This window comes from Salmo trutta, chromosome 7 (genome assembly GCF_901001165.1).
Source record: "Salmo trutta chromosome 7, fSalTru1.1, whole genome shotgun sequence".
NCBI lineage: Eukaryota > Metazoa > Chordata > Actinopteri > Salmoniformes > Salmonidae > Salmo > Salmo trutta.
The window spans coordinates 4,386,319-4,400,945 of record NC_042963.1 but is presented as its reverse complement, the minus strand read 5'-3'; the positions used below and the strand labels follow the sequence as shown (position 1 = coordinate 4,400,945).

General features: G+C 40.0%; 1 protein-coding gene and 1 long non-coding RNA gene across 5 annotated transcripts; one reads left to right on the top strand and one right to left on the bottom strand.

Annotated features, from left to right (window-relative positions):
- Nucleotides 1–1,726: 1,726 nt before the first annotated feature.
- LOC115196768 (uncharacterized) lies at nucleotides 1,727–9,274 on the bottom strand. 2 transcript variants are annotated; one of them, XR_003878903.1, is made up of 2 exons: nucleotides 8,980–9,274; nucleotides 1,727–4,443 (listed from the first exon to the last, which is right to left on the bottom strand). It is a non-coding gene; the product is annotated as an uncharacterized LOC115196768 (long non-coding RNA). The 2 variants fall into 2 exon arrangements; XR_003878904.1 differs by lacking the exon at nucleotides 8,980–9,274 and adding an exon at nucleotides 6,008–6,047.
- Nucleotides 8,248–14,027, top strand: LOC115196767 (lysM and putative peptidoglycan-binding domain-containing protein 4). Of its 3 annotated transcripts, none has more exons than XM_029757663.1 (3): nucleotides 8,248–8,455; nucleotides 11,396–11,671; nucleotides 12,392–14,027. In XM_029757663.1, the coding sequence occupies exons 2-3, from the start codon at nucleotides 11,405–11,407 to the stop codon at nucleotides 12,956–12,958; spliced, it is 834 nt and encodes a 277-aa protein (XP_029613523.1). In that variant the 5' UTR covers nucleotides 8,248–8,455; nucleotides 11,396–11,404; the 3' UTR covers nucleotides 12,959–14,027. The 3 variants fall into 3 exon arrangements, with proteins under 3 accessions (XP_029613523.1, XP_029613521.1, XP_029613522.1); XM_029757661.1 differs by having other exon boundaries at nucleotides 11,393–11,671; XM_029757662.1 differs by having other exon boundaries at nucleotides 8,248–8,719; nucleotides 11,393–11,671.
- Nucleotides 14,028–14,627: the final 600 nt, after the last annotated feature.

Genomic DNA, 14,627 nt, shown 5'->3' with positions numbered 1-14,627 from the left:
AAGAGAAAGGGAGAATGTCCACTCACCGTTATACTGCTTCCAAATATGTTTTATAAACATATTGGAACCATCTTACAGATCGCATTCACAATTCTCCAGAAGTTGCATTGCATGCGCGCCTTGGATGTTCTCACCATAAAACCAGGACAGTGTGAATCATTCTGTTTAGTTTTATTAAAATTCAACAAAATGTTAATGATTTTTTTCAACAACAATAAATTAATATAAAATGTAATATCATCAAATCTTCAGGATAAAAAAGACATGACACATTGCTATTGAACCAGCTTTCATTATAGTAGGCCTTGGGTAAGGGTAGCCTATGTCCATGCCCATCATGAAATGACAGATGATGAATACTGGCAAACCTAGTATTTCGAAGTTATTTTCCTGTAACAATTGCTTGTTTCCCCATTTCTTATACCGCTTTACCATTTAAACCAGCTTTTGGTTGTTCTTAAATTTCTATACCAGTGCTGCCTTAAATTAGCACTTTAGATCATGTTAAGGACATGTCAAATATGTCCAACCCTTCCATCTGAGCACAAGTGAGCTGATATAAGACCGGTAAGTGACCTATCCTTGCACAACAGTTTGAAAATAGCAGAGCGCTGGTTTTAACAGATTAAAATTGCAAACAGGCATTTGACACAAGCGCCCCCTTAACGACAGCCAAAAATAGAGCCTTAGAGGGAGAGCGCAAAGATGTGGAGGACGAGAGGTAAGCTTGCTACTGCCATAATTGATTTTAATAAAAATATGTTTTGTTGCCCATAATGAAGCTATACAGTATATGCGGGTTATTGACCCCACAATAAGCCATACTTGAGTAATTTAGATTACTATGAAGCGGCAGTCATGCAGATGGTCAGCACCTGGGGTGCTGAAAGAAGGCTAATTCGAGAAGCCCTAATTAATTTCAACACTCTTCATTTTAATTAGACTTTAGGCTACTAACAAGAGGGCAGTGGTAGAAAAAGTACTCAATTGTCATACTTGAGCAAAAGTTAAAGATACCTTAACAGAAAATGACTCAAAAGTGAAAGTTACCCAGTAAAATACTTGAGTAAGTCTAAAGGATCTAGTTTAAATGTACTTCAGTACAGTGGTAGAAAAAGTACATCATACTTAAGTAAAAATACAAAGTAAAAGCTTTACATCAAATTCCTTACATTAAGCCAACCAGATGGTACGATTTTTGTATTATTTTTAATGACGGACAGACAGGGGCACACTCCAACAATTTACAAACACAGTATTTGTGTTTTGTGAGTCTGCAAGGTAAGAGGCAGTAGGGATGACAAAGCGTTATATTGATAAGTGTCAATTCTGTCCTGCTTGAGCATTCGAAATGTAACAAGTACATTTAGGTGTCAGGGAAAATGTGTGGAGTAAAAAGCTAATTCTCTTTACAAATGTAGTAGAGTAAAGTTGGCAAAAATATAAATAGTAAAGTACAGATACCCCCAAAAACAACTTACACCACTGCAAGATGGCTATGTGTTGGAGCCTACTCAAGAAGTAAGAGGTAGGCCTACCTGTTTGATAGACTGAATTATAGTCTACTATCCATAGATTTTTGTCAGCCAATTCCTTCAGTCACTATGCACCCCTTAAAATATATCAGTGTCAGTGAGTGAAGGGCTTGGTGTGTTAAGTTAAAACCATGGCTCGAATTTAGGGTGTGTGTAGCCTGGCGAAAGTAAACCCAGCACAGGACACAAACTAATGTTGGGTTGTTTATTCTGTCAAAGCTTAAATTTAAAATCTGATAATGTAGAATGGAAAACGGAAATCACCGGAAGGTGAAGTCACCATAAAGTAAGGTTGAATCGAAATCACAATCAAGTGAAATAAATCTGTTACTAAAGTGCATAAAAACAGAGTACAATAAGTACAAAGTGAAATACATAAACGGTAGTGGGTCTGCTTTCTATAGAAAAACAAGAAAATACAGCGACCACAACGTTCCCAGTTAGAATGGACTTTCTAACATTTCAAATATCTGGGTACAAGATGTCCATAAACAAAATGACATTGTGCATCAAAAACAGGTTGCCATGAAACATTAGGAATACTTACAAAACACACTGTCAACATGATACCCTAACCCCACATGGAATAGTAGATCCTCATCTCACCCATACAGCACTGGGTGAAATGTCATAACAGATAAGTTGCAATTCAAAAATGAAACAATATAGAACACACTGAGGCTTTACAAAACAAAATGTAATTCTGAAAATTACTCGCGCTTCAAATAATGTTATCGTCAACTCCACAATGGAGAGCACTGGTATTCAGCTAGCAAGAAGCTAACATCCTAATGTCAATCTGAAAGTATCCAAAGGATAACATGACCATCTGGCATAAATTACATAAGCTCTTATACATTGCAGGTTATGCAAAATTATATATTCCAGTACAAGATAAAAAAGTATTACTTACCCATCTAAAGTAACGTTGGACACACAATGAATTAACTGCATGCTCTCACACTACGCATGCGCAATCCCATAACCACTTGCACACCTAATTTATGAATCTCTTGAAGGGACAGTGCCACCTAGTGGATATAAATGAATACAGCTATGCGCTTTTACCACCTGGCTACGTGTGAGGGTATTGTGGCTTTTGTTAAAGAAAATGGCTAAAAGCATAGACCTACCCCTTATTAACTTAAAACATGTTACCTGAATAAAGCGATCTATAACGATGCTTTAGTCCACAATGCTTTGTGCCAGAAAGATGCAGTAAAATGCTGGGGACAGACGTGATAAATATGGGATATCTTCAGAGTCTGCGCCACAACCTTCTATAGCCGACGAGACAAAAAAAAAAGAAGACTTTGCTTGGGAAGTAATGTGTGAGTCTGTCACTATCAATTGATGTTCAACATTTCAACAGGCTTTTAAACATACTAACCCTAAATCAGTCAGGAGCATGCCAGGTAGCATTGGAAGGAACAAATTAATTTAGGCTATATTATTTCAAAGCTATAGCCTGCCATTTAAGAAATACATTGTGAAGCATTTCAACACGTCAACAGCATTTTATATAACTTATACGCAGGGAGTCAGGAAACAGCTGATCTCTCACCCCAATGGGGACGTAGATGCGCTCTGGAGGGCAGGTGGCAGGAGGGGGTTCCCGAGCCTGGCGGATATCCACATCACCGCCCCAAAACACAGGGCCAACGATACGGGAGGACCGATTGATGGGCTGGAGGACACTCACTGCCGTGGAACCACAGGGTGTGACCAGGAGATGGTGGGGTTATGAAGTTGGAGCCACGGGAGGCCGACTGTGTACGGGTGCAGTGATGAGGAAGGGAAGGATTTCCTGGTACTTGGGTCCCACAGTGAGGGGTGCTGTGACGGAATCCAATGGTTGCATATCCAGGACAGGAAAAGGAGAGGAGAGCGGGCATGAAGTTAAGTTCAGGGAGGAGGCAAGGCGGCAAGGGCCTGGTCGATGAAGTTCCCCACGGCACCGGAGTCCACTAAAGCTGTAGAACCGACACATGAGGGACAGCTAGCCAGAGAAAGGTTTTGGTGGAGAATGATAACAGAATTCTCATGACTACCCTGGGAGACAGAAGGTCACAGGGCTGTCCCTCTGCTCTAGTGGACCTCTGGTTGGGATGCACCGACCACCACTGAAGCTGCTGCCCCTCCTGGCAGCAATAGGGACAAAGCCTCAGCTGTCTCTGGTGAAGCCGCTCTGCCACGGAGAGGTGTGTGGTCCCTACTTCCATGGGTTCAGGCTCTGCTTCAGGGCAGCCAAAGGAGGGAGGTGAGTGGCAAGTTGGACACCGGCGCTCCTGAAGAAGGTTATCCAGACGGCTGGCCATTGCGATGAGAGCGTCCAAGGATTTGTCATCATCCTGACATGCCAGTTCTGTCTGGACCGCATTGCGTAGTCCACTGCGGAATAGAGTGTGGTGCACCGGCTCATTTAATTCACTCACCTCCCTCGAAGACCGCCCTGAACCTCTCACAGGAATCCAGCTCTTCCTCTCTCAGACAGCCGTAGCCCACTCCAACGCCCATCCGGTCAGCAGGGAAATGACAATGGCAACCTTGGACCTCTTGGTGGGGGCTCCCGTCTGATAGGCGAAATAGAGGGAACACTGGAGTAGGAAGCGACGGCATTTTGATGGAGTGCCGTAATACTTCTCCAGAAGGGACAGTTGGGCATCGCTGACCTGGGTGGACGGCTGGGTAGGCTGGGGGACTGGCTCCTTGTGACGACCCATAGCAGGAGGCCCTCAGTCAGAGGGATGGAGAACCTTGCTAGTGGTGTCGAGGCGGTGGAGAACCTCCTTCATGGTCATACCGAGTAGAGCCAGCTGGTCATGGTGTTGGTGGAGTAGATGACCATGTTCCTCGACAGCTGGAAGATGGTGTAATCTTCTGCTGCCATAATTTCTGAGGCAGTAATCTATAACATATACACAGGAAGTCAAGAAGCAGAGTTTAATAATGAAACTATACAAAATAACAGACAAGAAAAGCGTACTGAACATGAGAGAAAACAATACTGAATGAGGCTTACTGAGGGCTATAGGAAGGGAGAGTAATCAGGGTGGTAATGAAGTCCAGGTGTGCTTAACGATGGGGAGCAGGTGTGCGCAATGATGGTTGCCACGTGTGCTCAATGTGGGTTGCCAGGACCAGTGGTTAGTAGACGGCGAAGTCGAGCGCCAATTTTGCATTTAGGCTGTATTACATGAAATTTCTAAAATATTTATTTAGAATAAATTAGAGGTCGACCGATTAATCGGAATGGCCGATTAATTAGGGCCGATTTCAAGTTTTCATAACAATCGGTAATCGGTATATTTGGAGACCGATTTGCCAATCTTTTTTTTTTTTTTTTTACACCTTTATTTAACTAGGCAAGTCAGTTAAGAACACAGTCTTATTTTCAATGACGGCCTAGGAACGGTGGGTTAACTGCCTTGTTCAGGGGCAGAACGACAGATTTTTACCTTGTCAGCTCGGGGATTTGTTTTTGCAACCTTCCGGTTACTAGTCCAACGCTCTAACCACCTGCCTTACATTGCACTCCACGAGGAGCCTGCAGCAAGAAGGTAAGTTGCTAGCTAGCATTAAACTTATCTTATAAAAAACAATCAATCTTAACATAATCACTAGTTAACTACACATGGTTGATGATATTACTAGTTTATCTAGCGTGTCCTGCGTTGCATATAATCGATGCGGTGCCTGTTAATTTCTCATTGAATCACAGCCTACTTCGACAAACGGGTGATGATTTAACAAGTGCATTTGCGAAAAAAGCACTGTCGTTGCACCAATGTACCTAACCATAAACATCAATGCCTTTCTTTAAAATCAATACACAAGTATATATTTTTAAACCTGCATATTTAGTTAATATTGCCTGCTAACATGAATTTCTTATAACTAGGGAAATTGTCACTTCTGTTGCGTTCCGTGCAAGCAGTCAGGGTATATGCAGCAGTTTGGGCCGCCTGGCTCATTGCGAACTGTGTGAAGTCCATTTATTCCTAACAAAGGTCGTAATTAATTTGCCAGAATTTTACATAATTATGACATAACATTGAAGGTTGTACAATGTAACAGCAATATTTAGACTTAGGGATCCCATCCGTTAGATAAAATACGGAACGGTTCCGTATTTCACTGAAAGAATAAATGTTTTGTTTTCAAAATGATAGTTTCCGGATTCGACCATATTAATGACCAAAGGCTCGTATTTCTGTGTGTTATTATGTTATAATTAAGTCTATGATTTGATAGAGCAGTCTGACTGAGCGATGGTAGGCCCCAGCAGGCTCGTAAGCATTCATTCAAACAGCATTTTCGTGCGTTTGCCAGCAGCTTTTCGCAATGCTTCAAGCATTGCGCTGTTTATGACTTCAAGCCTATCAACTCCCGAGATTAGGCTGGTGTAACCGATGTGAAATGGCTAGCTAGTTAGCGGGGTGCACGCTAATAGTGTTTCAAACGTCACTCACTCTGAGACTTGGAGTAGTTGTTCCCCTTGCTCTGCATGGGTAACGCTGCTTCGAGGGTGGCTGTTGTCGATGTGTTCCTGGTTCGAGCCCAGGTAGGAGCGAGGAGAGGGATGGAAGCTATACTGTTACACTGGCAATACTAAAGTGCCTATAAGAACATCCAATAGTCAAAGGTATATGAAATACTAATCGTATAGTCAGAAATAGTCCTATAATTCCTATAATAACTACAACCTAAAACTTCTTACCTGGGAATATTGAAGACTCATGTTAAAAGGAACCACCAACTTTCATATATTCTCATGTTCTGAGCAAGGCACTTAAACGTTAGCTTTTTACATGGCACATATTGCACTTTTACTTTCTTCTCCAACACTTTGTTTTTGCATTATTTAAACCAAATTGAACATGTTTCATTATTTATTTGAGGCTAAATTGATTTTATTGATGTATTATATTAAGTTAAAATAAGTGTTCATTCAGTATTGTTGTAATTGTCATTATTACAAATAAATAAATAAAATAAAAAAAGTGGCTGATTAATCGGCATCGGCCTTTTTTGGTCCTCCAATAATTGGTATCGGTGTTGAAAAATCATAATCGGTTGACCTCTAGAATAAATCATATTGAAATGAAAAATGCCTTATTAGGCTATACAGTCATTCTACTGTAGAGTGCCTTTCAATTCACTTGTAGAAACACGAGTTTGGCCAGTTTTTGATTTGAGGATCATGCAGTGAGCTATGCATGTCTAGTTTGATAATTTAGCTTAGCAGATCCTCTTATATTCTCATTCCTTAATCACAGTCAACACAAATTATTTTGTAACAACAATATCATGGAAACATTTTTAATAACTAAGAAAATGATAGTTTCTGGAATTAAAAAAAAGTTACAAGTGCATATACTGTAGGCCTACCTGATGATATGCAGCTGCTCTGTTAAAAAACAAATGGCTTTTTCTTGAATTCATTGATGATCAGATACTTCAGTTGTAACTGGTTCTGTTGCGCCTTTTCTTTTTTTACAGTTTATAGACAATTTTAGCACTGTTCCAAATTTAGACTATGCTCTTTTTCAACAACAGCCTGTATAGAAATGAAATCCTCTCCGGTGCTGCAGCATGCGCTCATTAGCTACCTGTGAGCTGCTCCTCCACTACCTTTATCAACATGTTGCATGCAGCCCTGCTGGATGTGACACAGATAAACCACTGATGTTTTCCTACTGAACCCACATTCACAGAGAAGTAGGACAATGTAATAGAGTTTAGTTGGTAATCCATAATCTCATCTCACCCTGTCAAAGTAATTTCAGTCTTTTTATTTATTTTTATTTAACCAGGTACTGAGGTTGACTGAGAACACATTCTCATTTACAGCAACAACCTGGGGAATAGTTACATGGGAGAAGAGGGGGGATGAATTAGCAATTGTAAACTGGGGATGATTAGGTGATCGTGATGGTATGCCAGGACACTGGGGTTAACACCCCTACTCTTATGATAAGTGCCATGGGATCTTTAGTGACCACAGACAGTCAGGACACCCGTTTAACATCCCATCCAAAAGACGGCACCCTACAAAGGGCAATGTCCCGAATCACTGCCCTGGGGCATTGGGATATGTTTTTAGAAAAGAGTGCCTCCTACTGGCCCTCCAACGCCACTTCCAGCAGCATCTAGACCAACCCTGCTTAGCTTCAGAAGCAAGCCAGCTGTGGGATGTTGGGTGGTATGCTGCTGGCAATTGTTATTTTCTGAATGAACAGTAGCAAAAATAACTGGCTTGACTGAGAATAACATGATTCAATGAATGCATTGTATGATTAGCTTAATCTGTAACTCATGACTTCTACAATTAAATTGCACTTTGTTAGCTCAAGGTTTCCCAAACTTGGTCCTGCCCTAGCACTACACAGAGGATTCAAATAATCAAAGCTTGATGATGAGTTGGTTATTTGATTCAGCTGTGTAGTGCTAGGGGAAAAAACGAAACGTGCACCCAGAGGGGTGCCCCAGGACTGAGCTTGGGAAACCCTGAGTTGGCTGGTGGCTTCCAGTGATTTATATTGGTGGCTTTACGTCATACATGCAGCATTCTGTTCAGATTTCCTTCTCAGATACATTTTCAAATATGTGTGGGCATTGGCGCAGTATCTTCACCCTAATGGTCAACGTTGGTGAAATCTATCTTTTGATTGGTGTATATTTTTGTCAATATACCCTGCTACACTGCCACTGGGTTTGCGCACCACAGACCTAGGATCAGATTTATTTACCCCCAAAATCAGGTTCTCCATAGAGGAATGATCAAATATCTGATTCTGAATCAGTACTTCAATCCACAGGCTGACTGTCATCATGGTTGTCTGAGCTGTGTGTCAGTTCTGGCAGCTTTGTGGGAATTTGACGCTATGGGAAAACTAGATGAGTTACTTTAAACCCGGGTGAGTTGCAAGCTCAAACCTTATTAACTTGGTAATATGGATACACGCATTTCGTCAATTTTATTTTAAGATTGATTAATAAACTATAGTTTAACGTTAGCTACTTTTGGCTAGCTCGAATGTTACGTCAGTGAGTGAGTGAAGGAAGCATGCAATGTCAAAAATATATTCGGACGTTTAGCTAGCTACTGGTAACGTTAGCTGTTAACGCTACCACGTAGCTAACTAGCTTGCTGGTTATTTTGTTCGTCCTGTCGTTTTATGGTAGGTATAGTTATCTCTTTTCATAGTTGTATGCCACTTTGTGTTTGTCCTGTTGCTATATACTGTAGCTAGCTAATCACATTCATAGCTAACAAGTCGAGACTAGTATGAGGGCTGTCATGGCCCCTAGTCTGATTAATCATGCTGTTATACACAATTAATTGGTAGCTATATACAGCCTGACACTAATGCCTGAAAAATCATGTAAATGTTCCTTACAAGACAGAATGTTGAATACAATTACATTTAAACTCCTTTACCGGTTGTCTATGCGGTCTGTCCTTCAGTTGGTCGAAATTTGAGACAAAATATCCACAGGAAAGTATTCATTGTTTACTCGACTTTTCAGAGTCCGAAAGTAATGTGGTTCAGTTCACACCGAGGTAAAGTTAGTTTTATATTGGATATTTATATAGCTATTGAACCAAGCATGCCATGACAATGAAAAGTGTATGTTCTGAATCTGGAGGAGGATAGAGAACAATCAACAAATTTGCGTGCGAATGTTTCATTTTTGTATTTTTTATTCCGATTTCAATCTCTGATTGTTCTCTATCCTCCTCCAGATTCAGAATATACCATTTTCATTGTCATGGCATGCTTGCTTCAATAAAACCAAATATCTAATGTAAAATTTGTTTTACTTATGTACCTAACCATATACTTACCAGCTCTCTACAAAGTAGGGTAAACAATACTTACCTATGTATATTTTGTCTCAAATTGCAAGCAGCTGAAGGACAAACTGCACAGACAACCAGTAGAGTAAGTTTAAATGTCATTTTATTCAACAATCTGGCTTGTAAGTAACATTTACATGATTGTGCAGGCATTAAGTGTCGGGCTGTATATACCAATTAATTGTATAATACAACCTGATTAATGAGACTACATCAGTGGCAGTTGGTGCCGTTTAAGACGAGGGAGAATACATTTTTTTATGAGCATTGTCATATTTATATTACAGCATATTGGATGACTGTCATTCATATTCCATTCACCCAGCTCAATTTAACATCGACAGGTTTAGGCTACTACGTGATACTCCAATTTTCCCAGTACCCATCATGATGTTTCTACAAACTAGCCTATGAATGAAAGTTTACAACGTAGGTGCACAGGTCGAGAGAATTTTAAGAAATCAAAGTAACAGACAGTGACACATTCAATACCGCCTTGCACACTCTTTCCTGCATCTAGCTGATCTAGGGTGTAATCATTAGTCCAACAATTGCAAATTAGAGAATTTATTGGACAAATTCATGTATGTTTATCCCCGTTTCATTCGATTTGGTTCTGTTTTAAGAAAAGTTTTTCAACAGAATCGGATAAATGAATACACCGTTGATCACACACAAACACAGTCCACTTTCATAGCAGCCATATCAAAACAGCATGATCACTTTGCTCGTTGTGTATATATATATCAATATTTCTCGAAATTATCTACATGCTCTCCTCCTCTCACTTTTGCACAACACATCAGCTGTCTGTGACCAGGTGAAAAAACCTTTCCAAGCCAAATCTTCATATCATGATGACTGCTAATCTCTACACACACTACATCGTTGTCACCTCATAGTCAACATAGCTACTAGAACTGACGCATTAGTAAACCCGCTACATTCATATACAGTCAGAAAGCAGTTTAGCGGGCCCTGGTGGCAATAAATTAATACAACCAAAAGCTTACCTTGACTTGGAAGTTCCAGTGTTGGGATAGCCATAGTCAGCTAGCATTTCTCTCTGTTTGAGCGGGGTGTTTGAGTAGGCTAAACTAGCTAGTTGCATTCAGATAGCTCAATTAAAGTAAATGTAAAAAAAATAAGTACAACCAAATATCTCTCTTGCTTCTCCTTAATTTTGGAAGAAATTAATTTGTTCAACTATTGTCTTTCTCTCCCTTTGAGTCAACTACTCACCACATTTTATGCACTGCAGTGGTAGCTAGCTGTAGCTTATGCTTTCAGTACTATATTCATTATCTCATCATTTAACTGGGTAGACAACATCTCAGTTCATGCTGTAAGAGCTCTGATAGGTTGGAGCTCGGAAGTTGTCATAATGACTGTGTAAGTTGTCATAATGACTGTGTTATAATGACTGTGACTGTGTAAGCAAATGTACCCAGAGGAGGACAGAAGCTATCTGTCCTCTGGCTAGACCATGGTGTTACCCTACAGAGTGCTGCAAAGGCTACTGTAGACCTTCATTGCAAAACACTGTGTTTTAATCAATTATTTGGTGACATGAATATATTTAGTATAGTTTTGTCTAAAATGTTTCACTATTTAAATTTTTATGAAATTCACTAAGGAGGATGGTCATCCCTTTCCTCCTCTGAGGAGCCTCCACTGGACTACATGGTCCCTAGACTAGAGTCAATTTAAGCTGAGTAAAGGCATAGCTATTTGAAAGGTTGTAAGTGGCTTTGGTGAAGGTACATTGCTGTAAAGTCAATGCCAGCTATGCTAATAAAGAATATTACAAAATAGGGTATTGGATTTAGCCTAACTTACTGTTCTAACACTGTTCTTGTAATTGGCTGTTCACTACCTACAGAAACAATGTCAGAGTGGTATTTTTTGTATTCAGTTTGCATAGCTAGCTACATATTATAAAACCCTTAGCTTTCACACTTAAAAATGTTGTGTATTTTCTGTCCACCTAAAGTAGCTAGTTGTGATGCGGAGAGGAGACCCTGTTCCCCGCGCCTTCCAGGCCCCAGTGGATGTCCATGCTAGTGTAGATGGCCAGGTGTACATGTTCAGGCGAGGCCAGCAGAATGACTCTGCTGGCTCTTCAGAGGAAGAAGAGTTCAATGTGATGGAGCTGAGGCCCCGGGGGTGGCAGGAGCTGGAGCAGGACAGACGCGATAGCCTCATGCTGCTGGAGAGGGACGTATTGGTTGGGGACAACCTCAACAAACTTGCTCTGCAATATGGCTGTAAGGTAAGTCCTGCAGCCCATGTATTTGCTGGCAGCAAACTGTACAGTGTACTGTACAGCGGTGGTGTAAAGTACTTAAGTACAAATATTTAAAGAACTACTTAAGCTGTTTTTGGGGGGGTATCTGTACTTAACTATTTATATTTTTGACTACTTTTACCTCACTACATTCCTGATGAAAATAATGTACTTTTTACTCTATACCTTTTCCCTGACACCCAAAAGTACTCGTTACATTTTGAATGCTTAGCAGGACAGGAAAATTGTCAAATTCATGCACTTATCAAGAGAACCTCCCTTGTCATTCCTCCTGCCTCTGATCTGGTGGACTCACTTAACACACGGGCTTCATTTGTAAATTATGTCTGAGTTTTAGTGTGCCACTGGCTATCTGTAAATAAAATTAAAACAAGAAAATAATGCGTTCTGGTTTGCTTAATATAAGGAATTTGAAGTGATGTATACTTTACTTTTGATTGTTAAGTATTTTTAAAACCAAATACTTTTACTCAAGTAGTATTTTAATGGGTGACTTTCACTTTTACTTGTGTCATTTTCTACGAAGGTACCTTTACTTTTAGTCAAGCATGGCAGTTGGGTACTTTTCCCACCACTGCTCTACAGGACACGCTACGGCAAGCACTGTACATACGTGTCTGCATAGGCTACTGATACTGTGTGCTCACATTATGCCAATATTGACACTTGTCTTATTCTCAACAGGTGGCAGACATAAAGAGAGTGAACAACCTGATTCAGGAACAGGATATATTTGCTTTGAAATCAATCAAAATCCCTGTAAAGAAACACAGCTTATTGACTGAGGCTAACACAGAGCTAAGAACCTCAAACTCAGCCACACCACTGCCCCAGCCACAGGGCAAACTTACAGCCAGCTCCCCTGGTAGGCCACATCTACAGGAGTACACCGACTACCTCAAGGAAGTGGACCATGACATTGAGAGACTGATCCAAACCACAAATGCACAGGATGAGGTTTTTTTAGAGTCTGCAGAAAGGCCACAAAAGTTGGGCTCCAGAGGCCAGCGCCTGACCAGCTATGGAGCAGACTGGGGCATCCAGTGGTGGAACGCTGTGGTGGCCATGCTCCTGATAGGCATTATCCTACCTGTCTTTTATGTTGTTTATATCAAAACTCAAGATACTGGAGTGCCTGATGCTGTAGCTACCTCAAACAGCTCAGGGGCAGGCCTCAGCACAGACAGCCCTAGGAGCACTTTTAGCAGCCAAGAGAGTGTGTCCCTCAGTCTGAACAAACCTAACACTTAATTGAGGGAAACAATGTCTATGGACTTCATGCTTAACTTTGGTCAACCAATATTAGCCATAAGTACAATCACTTTGAATCCCTAAATAATGTTCTGCTTAAAGGTCATCAAAGTATTGCCTTAACAAAGATGTGTTGCTGTGTAACATGTCTTTACACAAGCTTGAAACTTTTACTTTAGTATGGATTTCTGTATGTGTTTTACCACGTATATTGGACTTTATAGTTTCCGATTTTGTGTGCCTTATTAGATGTGTGACTTATCCAGTCACTGTTCTTTCTTGTTTGTGCTAATTATTTTTGAACGTATTTTAACACAAGTGGTTGCTTTGTGACATTACAGCTTCAATTGAATATGGATATTCAGTTTTGGACTTTCTTAGACAGTCTTAACTAATGGTACAAAATGTTTTATTTTTCTATGATAAGGATATAATGCCAACAGTGCCATTTACAGAGATGTGTATGAACTAACATGTTTGTGTTTTGTTTCAATACTTTATTAAGTGCAGTAAATGTCCTTTAAAGGGATAATTGTGGATTTTGGCAATGTTGCCCTTTATCTACTTCCTCAGGGTCAGATGAACTCGTGGATACCATTTTTATGCATTTGCTTGCAGTATTTTGGAAGTTAAGAGGTAGTTTTGTGAGTCAATGCTAACCAGCGTTAGCGCAATGCCTGGAAGTCTACTGTTCCCATAGACTTTCAGTTATTGTGTTAATGCTAGTTAGCAACTTCCTTCAAACTGCACGCAGATACAGTACATAAAAATGGTATCCACAAGTTTCATCGGACTCTGGGGAAATAGATAACGGGCCTCATTGCCAAAAACCCCGAACTATCCCTTTACACTAGGAATTAAAACTAAACCATGCATGCATAAAATGTCCGCTTTCAGGTCTGTGAACTAGGCTATGCAGTGTGTTACACTGATGTAGGCCAGGCCTATCAGAAAGCAAAGTAGTCAAAGGTTTTTCAATACTGCTGCCATGGTCCGTTTCAATCAAGTGCTCTTACTCTTTGTGCCAATCAGTTAATGTTACTCCTGGAAAAATATAACCTGATATTCGTATTGCCTTCGATCCAAAACAATGGTGAGAATATGTAAATGCATTAATTACTCCGGTTAATAACAACTTTTATAAGTTAGCATTAGTGTTATTTTCCAAAGTTGCTAAAGTTTTTTGAGAATGTAGAGGGCTCAAATTATGAATCATTTGAAACGTGTTGGCAGTCTTGTATCAAACTGACCCTTTTCAGTAGTTTCCCCATTACTTTTTAAATTGGTTGTGAAATATTAACAATTATTATTTGCAAGCATAGCACAGGACCAGTGTAACATGACTACAGTAAGCAGTGACTCAATTAAACTATTTGTTGAAGTTTTAACTGCTTAAGTTAGTTGTAACTGAGCAGTATATATATATATATATATATATATATATATATATATATATATATATATATAATGCAACATCTAAAGTTTTGGTCCTATGTTTCATGAGCTGAAATAAAAGATCCCAGAAATTTTCCATACACATGAAAAGCTTATGTCTCTCAAATGTTGTGCACAAATTTGTTTACATCCATGTTAGTGAGCATTTCTCCTTTGCCAAGATAATCCATCCATCTGACAGGTGTGGTATATCAAGAAGCTGATTAAACACTGA